Source organism: Nelumbo nucifera, chromosome 1, assembly GCF_055504915.1.
Source record: "Nelumbo nucifera cultivar China Antique chromosome 1, China Antique-T2T, whole genome shotgun sequence".
Lineage (NCBI taxonomy): Eukaryota > Viridiplantae > Streptophyta > Magnoliopsida > Proteales > Nelumbonaceae > Nelumbo > Nelumbo nucifera.
In genome coordinates this window covers 57,298,813-57,313,930 of record NC_142649.1, presented here as the reverse complement: position 1 = coordinate 57,313,930, position 15,118 = coordinate 57,298,813, and the positions used below count along the sequence as shown (strand labels likewise).

Below are 15,118 nucleotides of genomic sequence, written 5' to 3'. Positions count from 1 at the left end.
AAATATAAAATATTAATATATATCTATGTTCATGCTAAGTTGGTTTTGGTCGGTTTACAAATGGCCAAAACAAAATTGATCCAACCTGGTCGGGTTAGGAAATTGTTGAACCAAAGCTGATAAAAAATATTAGAAATTGACCAACTCAGGTAGAATTGGGTCAGATTGGTTAGTTTCTTCAGTTTCATGAACAACCCTAGCTGAAATTAATTATTGTTATTTTTGTATTGTAAAAAAATTATTAAAAGTAGTGGGTCAGATTGGTCAATTGTGTAGTTCTGCATTTCTATAATTTTGTTTTTGCTTAAAAAAGCATGTGCATCATGGGTCCTCTCTATCTATTTGTATATATAGCAGGATGGTCAACGTCAGCATGCTTCTCCTTGACTCTCTCTCTCCTCTCTCCTTCCCACTACTCCCATTAAGCCATGTCAACATTCCCAACCCAACTACCTAAAAATATTCCTAGAAATTCTCTCCTATGTATCTCCTTTAAGCCATTAGAAAAATATCATGTAACCCCACTCCCTAATCAATTCCTAAAATCTCTCTTCCGATCTATGTCCACTCTCTCTCACTTAAAATATTCATATTAATTAATAAATAGTTAAATACGATTAATATTTAATACAACCCATATGCAATGAGTATTAAATAGTGTTACTACCAAAAGTTAATAAATACAGTTAGTAAATAACCAAAAATAAAAAAATATTGTTATTAATTAACTCATTAGGAATTTTTAATGTATTTTGGGTAAATACTAATATTTTCATGTTAATTAACAATATTTTATAGAAATTGAAAACAATTTAACTAATTTCTACAAAATTGAGAATTATATTTAACAATTATTAAAAGTATAAAATTTTAGTTATTCATTAATTATTATAATATAATGTTGGAAAATGAAATTATTCATTAATTTATTTTGGATAATATAAGATAAATTAGTGTAATTTTGTTAGTAAGTTACCTAACAATAATAAATATTTAATAACAATTTAAATAATTTTCAATAAATCTCCATAATTACACAAATGTAATAAAATTTTAAAAAATTTCCATAAAACTACATTTTCATAAAATAACATTTTTTGAAATTAAAAGATATAAAATTTTTGAAATTTTATTTAAAATGTATTAAATAATTATCTAAAAGTATTAGCATATTTTGGAAATTTTAGGAAAAATTATTACATTTAATAGATTTTGGAAAACTATTGAAAAATTATTTAATTTTCATTGTAAATTATGGAAAATTATTAAAGATAAAAAACTATGGGAATGGAAAACTGTAAGTTAAACCAATAATTACACAAATTATTAAGATAAATTTGTATAATATTGGAAAAAAGGAAATTATTGATTAGTTTATATTAGAAAATATAAGATAAATTAGTATAATTCATTAAGTAAACCATTTAAAAAGAAAATATATTATTTAATGACAATTTAAAAATAATTTTGAATAAATTTTCAAAATTATACAAGTGTAATAAATTTTCCAAAACTTTCATAAAATTACAATTTTTTGAAAATTAAAGACAATTTAGTGTGCTTTTAGAAATTTACCATTTGGCTGATACTCAATTTATCCTCTTGATCATTTCTATCATCAAAGAGAATATTGGGTTGAGGGGACAATGTTTTCAAACCAGATCAAACTAAATGGTCAGACCGGAAAAATTGGGAATCGATCACTTGGCCAGTTCCGTTTCACCCCAAAACTGCTTTTTGGCCAAAAACCGTTGATTTGGTTAGCGAACTACTAACCTGGGTGATCGAACCGTCAAACCGAACAACAGTGTTTGGCCATTTTTTTGTTTTTTTATTTTTTATATTTTTTTGTTAGAGTGGGTCGTCCATTCGGATCGGACAATCGAACCATTCAACCCAAGAACTGGGCCCCAGAACGGTTCCCTATCTGGTCCGATTTTACAAACTTAGGACGGGGAGTGGTTGCATTGCCTTGAGCCTACTCGACACTGTGGACAAGTTGGAAAAAATTTGAGGATTCCCAATCCTTGATGAGGAGTGTGTGCCTTGCCCTGAACTCACATGACGTTGAGGATGAGGTGGAGAAATTCGAGGATTCCTCATTCCTAACGAGGAGTGGGTGTTTTGCCTTGAATCCGCCTGACACTAAGGATAAGGTAGAATGTCTTGAGTATGGGATGGGGATAGGGATAGCGTGCCCTGCCCCGTTGCCCTTCCTATATAATTGTTAATTATTAATGAAACTAGTAAAAATATTAGCTAATTATTTTTATTAATTTAAAGTCAATCAAATTTTCATTTAAAAATAATAAAATTAACAAATAATTACAGTTATTAAAATTACTACAAATTATTACAACTAGAGGACTTCAACATCAACATAAAAATCACCTTTATGTATAAAATAACCACTAAACAAGGTTCACTTCAGTTAAAAAGTATTAAAGGGGAGATCTTACCAAACAGTACTAAAAAAGTCCTTCGAACCAATCAATTAAAAGACAAAAAGCGGACACCAAAGCCTTGATAGAGAATATAAGAAACTACAACCAAGCAAAGAGAAAAAAACTCCACACCTACTCTACAATTACTTAAACAGAAAAAAGATACTAAAATAAATAAAAGAAAAAAGATAGTGGAGAATGGGCCCCATTATCCCCTGATTTATTTTATTGTGTATTGCGGCTTTTGCCTGCTCCATTAGTGATAAATCTTTCCTTTTTATTGGCCACAAGGCACAATGGATTGTATAAATGAGCAACAATAGCCGACAAAACAGAGAACAGTGCATGAAAGGAAGAACCACAGAAATGATGAGCAAAAAAAGCGACTTAGCTCAAATTTAAGCATGGTTACATACGTCACAAAAGTTTCTTGAATAATTAGACCTGTTCATGGGCCGGGCTCAAGTCGGGCTTTCACTCTGTATTAACAGATTTTTCTAAGGCCCGAATTCAAAACCGGTCCAACCATCGGGCCTAAAACTTAGGTTTGAGCCCGACCCTCATAAAAAGTCCAAAGCCCGGGCTTGGGCCCGAACCCGAAATTTATCCCATGTTGTTACTACTGCTAAAGTGGCTGAATAGAGAGAGAGAGAGTGAGAGAGAAATTATAAAGAAAAAAATAAAAAAAATGATATATTAAATTAAAAATATATATATTTCAATAAATATTATATCATTTATATATTTTATATAATATATAAAATACATATTATGTATTTTATAAAATATATAATGCTGAGTCGGGCCGGGCCAGGCTCAGGCCGGGCTTTTTTGACAAATCCCGAGCCCGACCCATAACACAGTCAGGCTTATTGTGTTAGGCCCGTGGGCCTAATTACATGACCAAGCCCAACCGGGGTGCGGGCTGGGCCAGGTCGGGCCATTGGGCTACCCGGCCCATGAACAGGTCTATAAATAACAGAAAATTTAGTCGAATGTTTTAAAAACGGACTCGGAATCAGAAAGACTTTAGTCACCAATTTTCGGGTTAGTGGTTTAACCATCCACTTCAAATGGATGGCCAATTATAATTTAAAAAAATTAAAAATTAAAAATTAATTAAAATAAAAATGGCTAAAAGACGTCGTTTAAATCAAACAGATCAATGATTCTATAATTCGGGTCAATAGTCATTAACTAAATCAATGATTTTTAGCAAAAGAACAATTTAGGGGTGAAACAGAAATGGTTGCCTAGGCGATTTCCGGACTGAACAGCCCAACTATCTAGGTCAATAATGATTCAAAAACCATGATTTAATCATTTTGAACCAAAATGAAAATACAATCACCGTTCATTTATTAAGAAAAGGAGAATAGATTATCTTACATTCAAGATAGATTACCTAGAAAAATAACTGAAAATATTAATGGTACTTTTTCATATTAATTATTACTTAATTAATTATAATGAATAATAAATACATGATCAAATCAGACGCCTCGCCTCGATTTTTCTCTAACATATGATAGTGGCAAATTAACAGATAAGGGTATTTTTGTTACAAAAAGTTTGAAATTCAAAAGCACATCTTCACTTTTTGGATTATAGCTTATGCAAGTTTCCCTAGTGTATTTTTGTGTCAGATACTTATAGTTTGAACGATGGATGTTTAAAATTTTTAATTGAAGAAATCGAGAGATCAATTGGTTTCTTCTAATAATCGAGAGACCAAATTAGATAATAGGAAGGACTTGTTTGGTAGAAAATTTTGATTACAATTAATAGAAATCTCTATGATATACAAACATGTTCATTTTTCAGATTTATGTGGGGACCAGCAAAAGTTTATTTTCTAGGGTATCACTTTCTTCTAGGTGGGTAAATTAACTTTCCCATCTAAGGGAAAGTTGCCAATACTTGGATGGTACAAAAATACCCCCTTTAATAATGGAATTTTTATGGTTAAGATGGTCATTGCCTTATTTACATGAGAAGTAAAAGAATATGGATAAGTGGCTTACCGAAAAGCGAATGGCGCATAAGTAGGACTTGTGTGAAAATGTAGATAGGATCCAAAATTCAGCCACTGTATAGAGTTTCTTTACTAATTTCTAGGGTTGTTCACGGGTTGATTCGGTTCGGTTGCACTTGATTTTGTCAACTGAACTAAAAAGTCGGGTTGAATTTGAGGTGAATCAAAACTGACCAATAAAGAGAGAAAACCAATTTTAAATTTCATTTTATTTAACATCAGTTTAATCGGTTTTATTTAAACCGAACCAAAATTAATGCTTGTAGCCTAAAACTGTACCTATATGTTCCCTGCATTTCTGATGAGTTGCGGTTGGCTAGTTGAGTGTTAGCCAGTCCCTATATAGGTCCAACCTGTACCTATAGTTGTCTCTTTGATTTTCACTCCTATGAATAGACTCAATTTTTTACTTTTTTTGTGCCACTCCCTATATTTATATTTAGCTTTTGTTAGTTAGATCATAGATGAAAATGAGTAGAAAGTAGTGGTTGTCAATCAAAAGTAAAAGAGATGAAAAATATATAAGATATATGAATTAGAAAAGGCGAATATATGTAAGTATGCTTGGGTCGGTTTCACATAAGGTTACAAAAAGCATAACCGCAACCAAACCAGAACATCGGGTTTTGCCATTTTATAAACCGAGACCGGCCGAACCATTTTAGAAACCGACCATGTCGGGTCGAGTCGGTCCGATTTAGTTGGTTTGTTTGGTTTACAATATCTTCTTTAACATGCATGTGTTCATGGTCAAACAGTGGGATTACTTTGAGAAATCATGAACTTGATTTACGTTTCGTTTAGGTGTGTAAGTATGGCTGAGATTAAGGCCGAGTTGAGTCAGAGCTGTATATGTTTAAAAGGGAAAAAAGGTAAAAAAGGGACAAAGTATTCTTTACATGTATGAGAACAATTAATTGACATTTACAACATTTACAGAGGTTTTCGTTTCACAATCACAATCTTCAAAAATGAAAATCTTCAGGCTAGAGCGTATGACTTTTCTGGGGTTTCTCTATTTTCTTTTTTCCGGTTTATTCTCGATTTCCATTCTAGCGTTGTTGGTCCAAAACTTTCAGACAGACTCCGTCCGTGCATTCAATGTCTGGATGGATCAATTGGGACCCCAGCAGCTCAAGTACATAACTTTTCTAAGAGAATCCTCGGATTGCTTCATCTGCTGCTCCTCTCTCATGGCTTTATTATTGCTCGCCATGGCCATGGAAGAAGAAGAAGATAGGCTCTTCGTAGCCTGAGAAAATGATCCAAGATTGCCCTTGGCATGTTGGTGCAACGATCTGAGGGTGTAATTCCATCTGCATAGGCCTTGATCTTTCATCACTTCAACAGCCCCAACAGTAGCTGCTGCAATCCATGCTCTGCTGGTTGAACTCATTTTTCTTTCTCTCTCTTTATCTGTTTTTTCTCTCTAGTAAAGAAGGGTACATAAGCTTATGAATCTGTGTTTGGATGAAATGAACCCAGGAGCTCTTTTATGTATATATAGAAAAAGTGGATGACAACAAGCTCATGATGTGTTCCAGAGTTTTGAAGAAAACCAGAGGCGGATTTACAATTGGTTTCAGAAAGAACAAAGAAGCCATCGGTTTTGAACGTGCATGTTAAGAGACTAACGGAATACAAATCGGGACATAAAGAAGAAAGAGACGGGAGTCCCACCATCCCAGACCAGACAATGGAGATTTTTAGAATTAAGGAGGGGGTGGGCTCCAGGTTATATATAGTTTGATAGATCACCAGAGGGGAAGAACCTGTCCCCGAAGGGGACTGGTCAAGTGGTAGTGTATGGTACTGGTATCAACTAGTAGAGAAGAGTCTGCTTTGCCTAAAAGCTTTGACATGAATAAATTAAATTTCAAAAACTTCTGAATTGATATGAATAAATTAATTTTAAAAATCTGAATGAATAATTAATTACTAAAAATATGAAAAGCATCAGTAAATTAGATTTTTTAAATTAACTTTCATTTAATTAAATTACCAAAAACTTGAAAATTAGTTTATGAAAATTAGTAGATTAAAATTTCTCAATAAATACCAAAAACCTGTGTAAATTAACGATAATTATCAAAATTATTAATAATTATCAATATTAAAGTTCCCCAATAATTTTCCAATTTAATTATTTTCAAAAAATACTAAATTTTCTGAATAGTTATGAAAATTATAAATATAATAAAAATTCCCCAATAATTTTCCAATTTAATATTTAACAATTTCCATAAACCAATGTAAATGAAAATTTAAATAAATAATTCTTATTAATTTTAAAAATTAATAAATTTCTAAAAATTAATTTTTTTATTTTAAAATAATTATCAAAATATTATTGACAATTTTAGGTAAAAATTATCAATTTTAGATAATACTAATATATAATAAATTTCATATAATACTAAATGAATATTTAAATATTAAAATTTATTGTTTAATAACTATATAACTATTCATATAAATATATTAATTTTTAAAAAGTTATGTATTTATGAATAATTATTACTAAAAATATCAAAATATATTTATATTTTAATTATTGTAATTATCCTATATGTTTAATGTTTTGGAAGTTTCCACCTTTGTTACGACAGTGAGATAGGACGCAAGGTGATGTGGCTAAAGACTTAGAACTCGATAATGTGGCAAAATGATGGGCTTGGGTAGGGTAAAGGCAAGCTCATACTAAACTCGATTGTTGCGTCTATTTTTCATTATTTTCTAAATATTGAATTCAAACTGAGTTTAAACTAATATTTTTTTTTACTTTTATTAAATGTCAACATATTTAGTAAATTGTTATTGATGCACAAGTTAAGTTATGATATTATGATAAGTTTATTACTATTTAAAATTTTTAATAATGTTAGAGTTTGTTATTATATATTAATTATAGTATTATTGTAATTAATTTTAAAAATAATTTCTAAATTGAAATTAAATTTTATTACTTTATAATTATATAATTATTATAATCAATGATTAAATTTTATAATGACAATATGAAAACATTATTCATAATTGTAATAGTTTTTTAATTATTAAATTTTATTACTTTTATCATTTGGCTTATTGTATTATTTATTTTTTCTTATTAGTATTTTAGATAGAAATAGGGGTGAAAAAGAGACATTAAAAGTAGATGGCTTATTGTAAGATAGATTAGGAGATGTTTTATGAGGAAGTTTTAGGTGGGGGAGATAATTTAGGAGAAGAGAAGATTTAGTTGATTGGGGAAGAGAGAGAGAGAGAGATGAGAGATGAGACTAGCTTTGAGTGTCTTGTTTACCTTAGAAAGTTTGTGTACCCATTAAAATCTTTTTGAGTGTCTACTCAAATGTCCGTTTACCTTGATATCCTAAATTCCATTAAGTCCTCAAATGTCTACTCAATCTTCCCATGATCAACTACTCTCTTAGATGCCAAATATGGGGAATTTTAACTGGAACATCAAATGGGCTGAATCAACTAAGATTCAACCTTGTATCGTGTCCATATTTAATTGGCTTGGATAAATGGCTAATTCAAAAATGAGTTGGATATGGGTTTGCATCCATTGATGTATTCGAATCCAAGAAGGATATGAATTTGGTTGTGTGACCACCACTTCAATCATAATCTATACTATATATAAATCAAAGTGATTCCGCATGACCCTCCCTCTCCCTACACCCTTGCCCCTTTTCTTACATAGCAATAGAGAGAAAAAGATGGATGGCTATCAATTTGACAAGTACACTGAAAATGTCATGAAAATCCACTCCTTATTGTTGAAAACAAACACCATACAATGCTAACAACCTTGTAGCAAGACATATTGCCATCATGTCCTCCTTTCAAATGAAATACCGACTTACAAGTGCCAATGTTATGATCCTTGGGTTTAGGTACAAGAACCCAAGTGTAATTGTGCTTAATAGTTATACCTAAAAAATCAATTGTCACGGAAAAATACAAATAAATGTAAAACGATAAAAGTGCCCTTATGGCATAAACATTAACAAATACAAGTGGAGAAGTCCCTTTTGACACACCTCCCACTTTCAAGTTTTTTCCTAATAAAAGTAGTGCTTTTCCACTTCAATGTACTTTGTACAATCATGTAGGACTGGATTGGTTGCAACATTGATGGCAATCTTATTGTTGCAATAGAGTGGCATTTCATTCTTTATCACATACCCTCTACAACTCCATGAAACATAGCCCTATACTTGGATTTGACACTAGATCGAGGCACAACACTTTGTTTCTTATTTTTCCAAATGATTAGATTGCCCCCAACAAAGGTGCAATATCTACTTGTACACTTCCTATCATCCACTAACCTAGCCTAGTTTGAATTTGTATAAACCTCAACCTTCAAGTGCCCATGCTTCTTGAACAAAAAACCAATCCCTATAAACTTCTTGAGATATCTAAGCACTCTCTTTACTACCTCTATATGAGCAGCATTGGGAGCATGCACCAGTTGACTAAAGACACCCACTGCATGGGCAACATCAAGCTTAAACATTGATAGATATAAGAGCCTCCCACGAGTCTCTAGAACTGTTTCACATCTTTTATGGGATCCCCACTGCAATTGCCCAACCTATGGTTTATGTCAATAAGAGTTTTAGAAGGCTTTACTCTTAGTTTACTTGTGTCCCACAAGAGATCTAGGACACATTTCCTTAGTGAGAACATGCAACTTCAATTCCAAGGAAATAGCATAAGGGGCCCAAATCTTTACTTCAAACTGAGTAGCTAGGAAACTTTTTAATCTTCTAAAACCCAATCACCAGTGCTGACAATGTCATTAACATAGACTATCAAAGCTACAATGTTCCTTCTTCATAAAGAGGGTGTGGTCTGACTAACACTATCCAAATCCCACTTGTTGTATATCCAAGTGAAATATATTAAACCAAGCCCTTGGTGACTATTGGCCTTAAAGTGTGGACAAGCATAGGCCTATCCATACCTTGTACTGAAATTTAATTAATTATAATGGGAGAAATGAGGATCAAACGCTAGACTACTTGGTCAAACAGGCTCTGATGCCATATTATTCATGGAATGAAGAAATAAGGAGGAGATGAGAGAAGAGAGAAGAAAAGAAAGAGGAAGACCAAATAAAAGAATGTATAACCAAAAAAATCAAGCAGGCTCTTCATTTGCCAATCCTTCATAATAAAGAAATGAGGATGAACCTCAAAATATACATCATTGTACATAGAAAATTAAATCAATGATAGGAATGTTGTTGTAATCTCTAAAACATTCAACACATTTTTTTAAGAAAAAGAGTATGGAAAGGAGATTATATATGAGAAACCAATGTTTTGAATCTTCAAACCTGCTCTATTTGTTATTCTAATTTGATCTATCCCAATGTAGGATGAATGGAGTTTCAAGTTGCAAAGATCAATAATAAGATGGTTAATAGCTTCAAAGTCCAACACTAGTCTCCATCATTATCTATTGAAGTAATATTTGTAGAGCATGTTTTGATCGACTTGTGTCATTATCCTTATAGTATACCTAAAATGATAGTTTCTAGAAATATGGTTCTTTTTTCTACAAACCTAGAATGGATCAATGCTTGTAATATCTAGCATGGTTCAATGGTTGTAATATGGTTCTTTAGATGTGTAGACAGTTACAAATCTTAAAGAAAGGAAATCTTTCTATCTCTAAATATATTAGTAAAGCTAAGTGTCTCTCTAATAACTTATCTATTGTTGTTAATCCCATTAATTCTACAAATCTCATGTTATTTGTCTTAGCTAGTCTAGGTTTGGAGTATGAACCAATGGTCATTGTTGTCACCAATGAAGCATGGTTAGAGAAACATCATCCTAACTCCATGGAAAATTCGCCATCAGCCAATGGAGGTTGAGGTCGTGGTTGTTCTACCATTGTCTATCAATTGTGCAACAGTCCTGGAAATTGTGCATTGAAATGTAAGCGACTATATGATCTTAATTTTAATAATCTATAAATAGAGGAATCTGAACCAACAACTTTTCATGGAGCCACACATCATATGATGCCAAATGTTGATAATCTTCAAAATCATTCTGATTATGGTGGTTCAAATCAGGTTAAGGTTGGCAATGGGGCAGGTTTGCAGATTTCTCATATTGGTTCTTCTTTGATGTCTCATAATTCTCATATTTTTATGTTGAATGGTTTGATCCATGTGCCTCACATCTCCAAGAATTTATTATTTGTTAGCAAGTTTACTCGTTATAAAGATCTCTTATTTAAATTCCATTATGACTATTTTTCTTTGAAGGATTATACGGGGAGACAAATTCTACGAGGACCCATAGAGATGGGCTTTATTTTTTCCTAGGTAGTCTTGGCATTAAGAATGATTTTCCAGCAACTTTCATACATTAACATTCTTCCATTCATGGTTGGCATCAATGACTAGGACATCCAGCTCTTCAAGTGGTATGGCAAGTGATCTCTATGTTCGGACTCCCATTTATGCCAACGATGTTCCATTTGTGTGAGTCTTGTCAGTTAGGGAAGAGTCGTAGGTGGCATTTATTTTCTTCTAGTAGTCAATCTAGCGCTCCTCTAGATTTAATTCTCATATGTTTGGGGTCCATCCACTATTGTGTCCAATAATGGTTATAGATATTCTATAATTTTCTCGATGATTATAGCAAGTTTACCTGGTTATCCTTGATGTGAAATAAGTCTGATGTATTTGACATTATCCTTAAATTTAAGAGGCATGTAGAAGTGTTGTTTAAGAAAAAAATTAAGTGTTTATAGTCCAACTACAGAGGATAATATGGATGGCTGTCATCATTTCTAATTGAACACAATATCACTCATCACCTTGCCTGCCCACACACCGATGAACAGAATATCACACATCATTGATTCTACCCTATCTCTACTGGCATCCTCCCTCAACTCTCCCCTTCACATTTTGGGATGATGTAGCCTCTACGGCAGTTTATTTGATTAATTGGATTCATACCAAGGTGTTGCACAATCAACCTCCCTTTGAAACACTATTCGGCACCACACCTAATTATACAATGCTACGCACTTTAGGTTGTGCTTGCTATCCTCTACTTCGGTCATACAACCCCAACAAGTTCTACTTTTGTTCATTTCATTGCATCTTTGTCAGCTATAACGCTGGTGATTCCCTCTACATAGTATGTCGAACTGGCCCAATCTTCTTGCTTGACTTTGTCTCTAGCTACTCCATCTCCGCCTATAGACAGTGTTGTTTTTTGTGATGTTCCCTCTCCTCCTCCTCCGTGTGGCACTCAGCTTATACAAGAATTTCTTGACGCTACTCAACCAGTCCTAGAACCCTCCATCCGGACTCATACTATGCTCACGTGTTCCCTAACGAGCTCTCTACACACTCAATCTCATATTTTTGTCTACTATGTACCCTATTCCGAAGGCTCTTCTTGTTGCTCTTCATGATGATCTTCATGAGCCTAGTTGCTTTTCATAAGCCATTAAAGAACCATGTTGGCACAAGGCAATGTCTCCAGAATTCCATGCTCTTGTTGCTAACAGCACATGGACCTTAGTACCCTATCAACCTCATATGCAACTCGTTGGCACAAAATGGGTATACAAACCCAAATGGCGGGCTGACGTGTTTGTTGAATGATGTAAAGAACGACTGGTCACTTAGGGTTTCAATCAAGCTCTAAGAGTTGATTTCATGAGTACTTTTAGTCTGGTAGTGAAGCCGGTCACCATCCATACTATTCTTGTTCTCTCCACTACTCTTAGTTGGCCCCTTATCTCCTAACTTATAATTATTAGTGTTGTAACCCAACTGTAACACCTAAGTATGTTTGTATTGTAATCAAACTATAATTGATTGATCACTATAAGTACATAAGGGTTAGATCACCTAACTTATCAAACCATTCTTCATTCTTCACTGTGTTACCTCCGCTTCCACCACAAAGTAAAACGGAAATTTTCCTTTGGATTTTTCCCCAACTTTGTTCAGCTTAAGGCATTGAGTGAGATCGCGACAGGAATTGAAAGTACCAACACAACTGATATTGGTGTGGGTAACTAAGTAGATGTGTAACAGACTCCATCATAAGCTATTATGTGTATTGCTTAAACCAAATTTGGCTAGAAAGAAGGTCTAACCTATTAAAGAAGAACAGCCTAAATTTGAAGGAAGTGCCTCAAGAGAGAAGGTCATTCATCCTCCTCGGATGGATAACTTGGATGATCCTTACCTATTGAAGAACGGATGATCGATTCATAAATAGCCAAACCTCTGCATTTTCCACATATCCAGGAAATAATAAATCGTGTTTCAACCCATCCATGAAACATCTATATATTCACCGTGGGATAATGAAGGCCAATAGAAAAGAAAATGAAGACTTCCAGATAATAAGGAAGTATATATTTGTGTAAGAGAACAATTTAATGGTGTTTACATGCAGTAATTACAAAATTCTTGGTATATTTCATTCTCAGGACCTCACCGAGGTTTGTTGTAACGATGTTGCCAATCTGAAGTTGACGAGATTGGGTTTACAAAAGTTGAGATTGGAGAAGTTTAAGAAGAGCAAACGTTGGTAACCATTATCTCCCGCTCTGATACCATAAAATCTAAAGGATGGTGAAGTGAATTGTCGATTTGATTGATATGTTCAAAACATAATTTTATAGATAGAAGATATTAAAATCAACTATAACTCTTCCAAGGGAAACACAGACTCTAACTAGGCTACAACAACTAGAGAAATAGAAAGATAAGATTTTGTTGCTGTATAACAAACACAAGAATGATAGAAACGACTGGAAAGTAGTGAAAATAGAAAGAAATACATAGAACAGAGCACACAAAACACAAAGAGATTTAAGTGGTTCGGCTTATAGCCTAAGTCCACAAGCTTAAAGGAGAATAAATCCACTATCAACAATGGGAATTTACAATGTTTACATCCCATTACCAAAGCACTAGCTCCCAATACGACTTGAATATCCCTCTCCCTTGTCTCACACTTATATTTTTCTTTCTAGGACCCCAAGATACAAGACAAATTTCTATGTAAGATACAAAGCTATTTATATGAGAAAATTAAACCCCTATTCTGAATGCTCTTAACTTACTGACATTGATCCTCCTAGAACATCACTCCTCCGAGTCCAACAAGATCACAGGAAATCCTAATTGCAAGATCAACCAAGATTCAGATGAGCCACATTGGATAAGCCGCAAAATTGGCTATGCTGCGAGATCAGATATCTGCTAGATGATCCAATATGCTACAAGACAAGGGTACTAATGATCTCCACTTATCTCTATGAGTGCATACCTTCCACTTCCACCACAAATTACTATCTAAATTTTTCTCAATTTTGTTCAGGATGTGACATGGAGAGAGATCGCAACAGGAACAGGAATTCAAGGCACCAACACATATTGTTGTGGGTTACTAAGTAGATATGTTACAGACTCCATCATAAGCTATTATGTGTATTGCTTAAACCAAATTTGGCATGAAAGAAGGTCTAACCAATTAAATAACAGCCATAATTTGAAGGAAGTATCTCAAGAGAAGGTCAGTCTCGTTCTCCTCGGATGGATAACTTGGATGATCATCACCTATTGAAGAACGAATGATTCATAAATAGCCAAACCTCTGCATTGTCCACATATCCAGGAAATCAATCCAGATTCAACCCATCCATGAAACATCTATATATTCACCGTTGTATCATGAAGTCCAAAAGAAAAAAAAATGAAGATTTTGAGATAATAAGTATATATTTGTATAACAATTTAATGGTGTTTATATGCAGTAATTACAAAATTCTTGGTATATTTCATTCTCAGCCTCCATCGATGAGCAGCGTTTAAGTTTGCTGGGGGTGCTGCTATCTCAGCTTCTTGTCCGTTGACCCCAATTTAATATGCCATTCCTCGTCTGCTGGGCCAAAATCTATAACACAGGCAGTGCTAAGGGAGGTCTGGGGATGGATCAATTGGGACCCCAGCAGCTCAAGTACATAACTTTTCTCAGAGATTCCTCGGATTGCTTCATCTGCTTCTCATCTCTCGATGTCTTGTTACAGGCCATCGCTAAGGAAGAAGAGATGCTCCTCTTAGCCTGTGAAAACGATCCCAGGTTATTCTAGGCGTGTTGATGCAACGACCTCAGAGTGTAATTCCATCTGCAGATGCCTTGATCTTTCAACACCTCCACAGCTGCAATGCTTGCAGCAGCAACCCAAGCCCTGCTTGAGGAACTCATCTTTCTTTTCTATTTGTTGATTGTTTCTGAATTTTGGTTTAGAAGTATTGCTTGTGAGTCTGTGCTCTGGTGAAGCAGATTGGAGCTGGGGTTGTTATATATAGAGAGAGGGGTGAGGGAGATTGATCAAACTCATAAAATTCAGTACAACAAAACCAGTAGCGGTTTCAGACATACATGGTTCTGCAACGCCAATGGTTTGAGTTTTTGGGCGTCCAATAAGAAGAAAGAAGCAGACAAACAAACAAACAAAGGCATAAAGAAAGGATGGATAAATAAGAAAGGAATCCACCATCTCTTCCTACAACTAGCTAGACGAGTTCTACTAGCTTGCCCTTTACTGTATGCTCCATGAATGGCTA

At 33.8% G+C, this 15,118-nt stretch overlaps 1 protein-coding gene and 1 pseudogene across 1 annotated transcript; both read right to left on the bottom strand.

Annotated features, from left to right (window-relative positions):
- Window positions 1-5,314: 5,314 nt before the first annotated feature.
- Window positions 5,315-5,963, bottom strand: LOC148803309 (uncharacterized). The gene has a single exon (XM_088896656.1). The coding sequence runs from the start codon at window positions 5,873-5,875 to the stop codon at window positions 5,594-5,596; it is 282 nt and encodes a 93-aa protein (XP_088752782.1). The 5' UTR covers window positions 5,876-5,963; the 3' UTR covers window positions 5,315-5,593.
- Window positions 5,964-14,014: 8,051 nt separating this feature from the next.
- LOC148803308 (uncharacterized) lies at window positions 14,015-15,118 on the bottom strand (annotated as a pseudogene).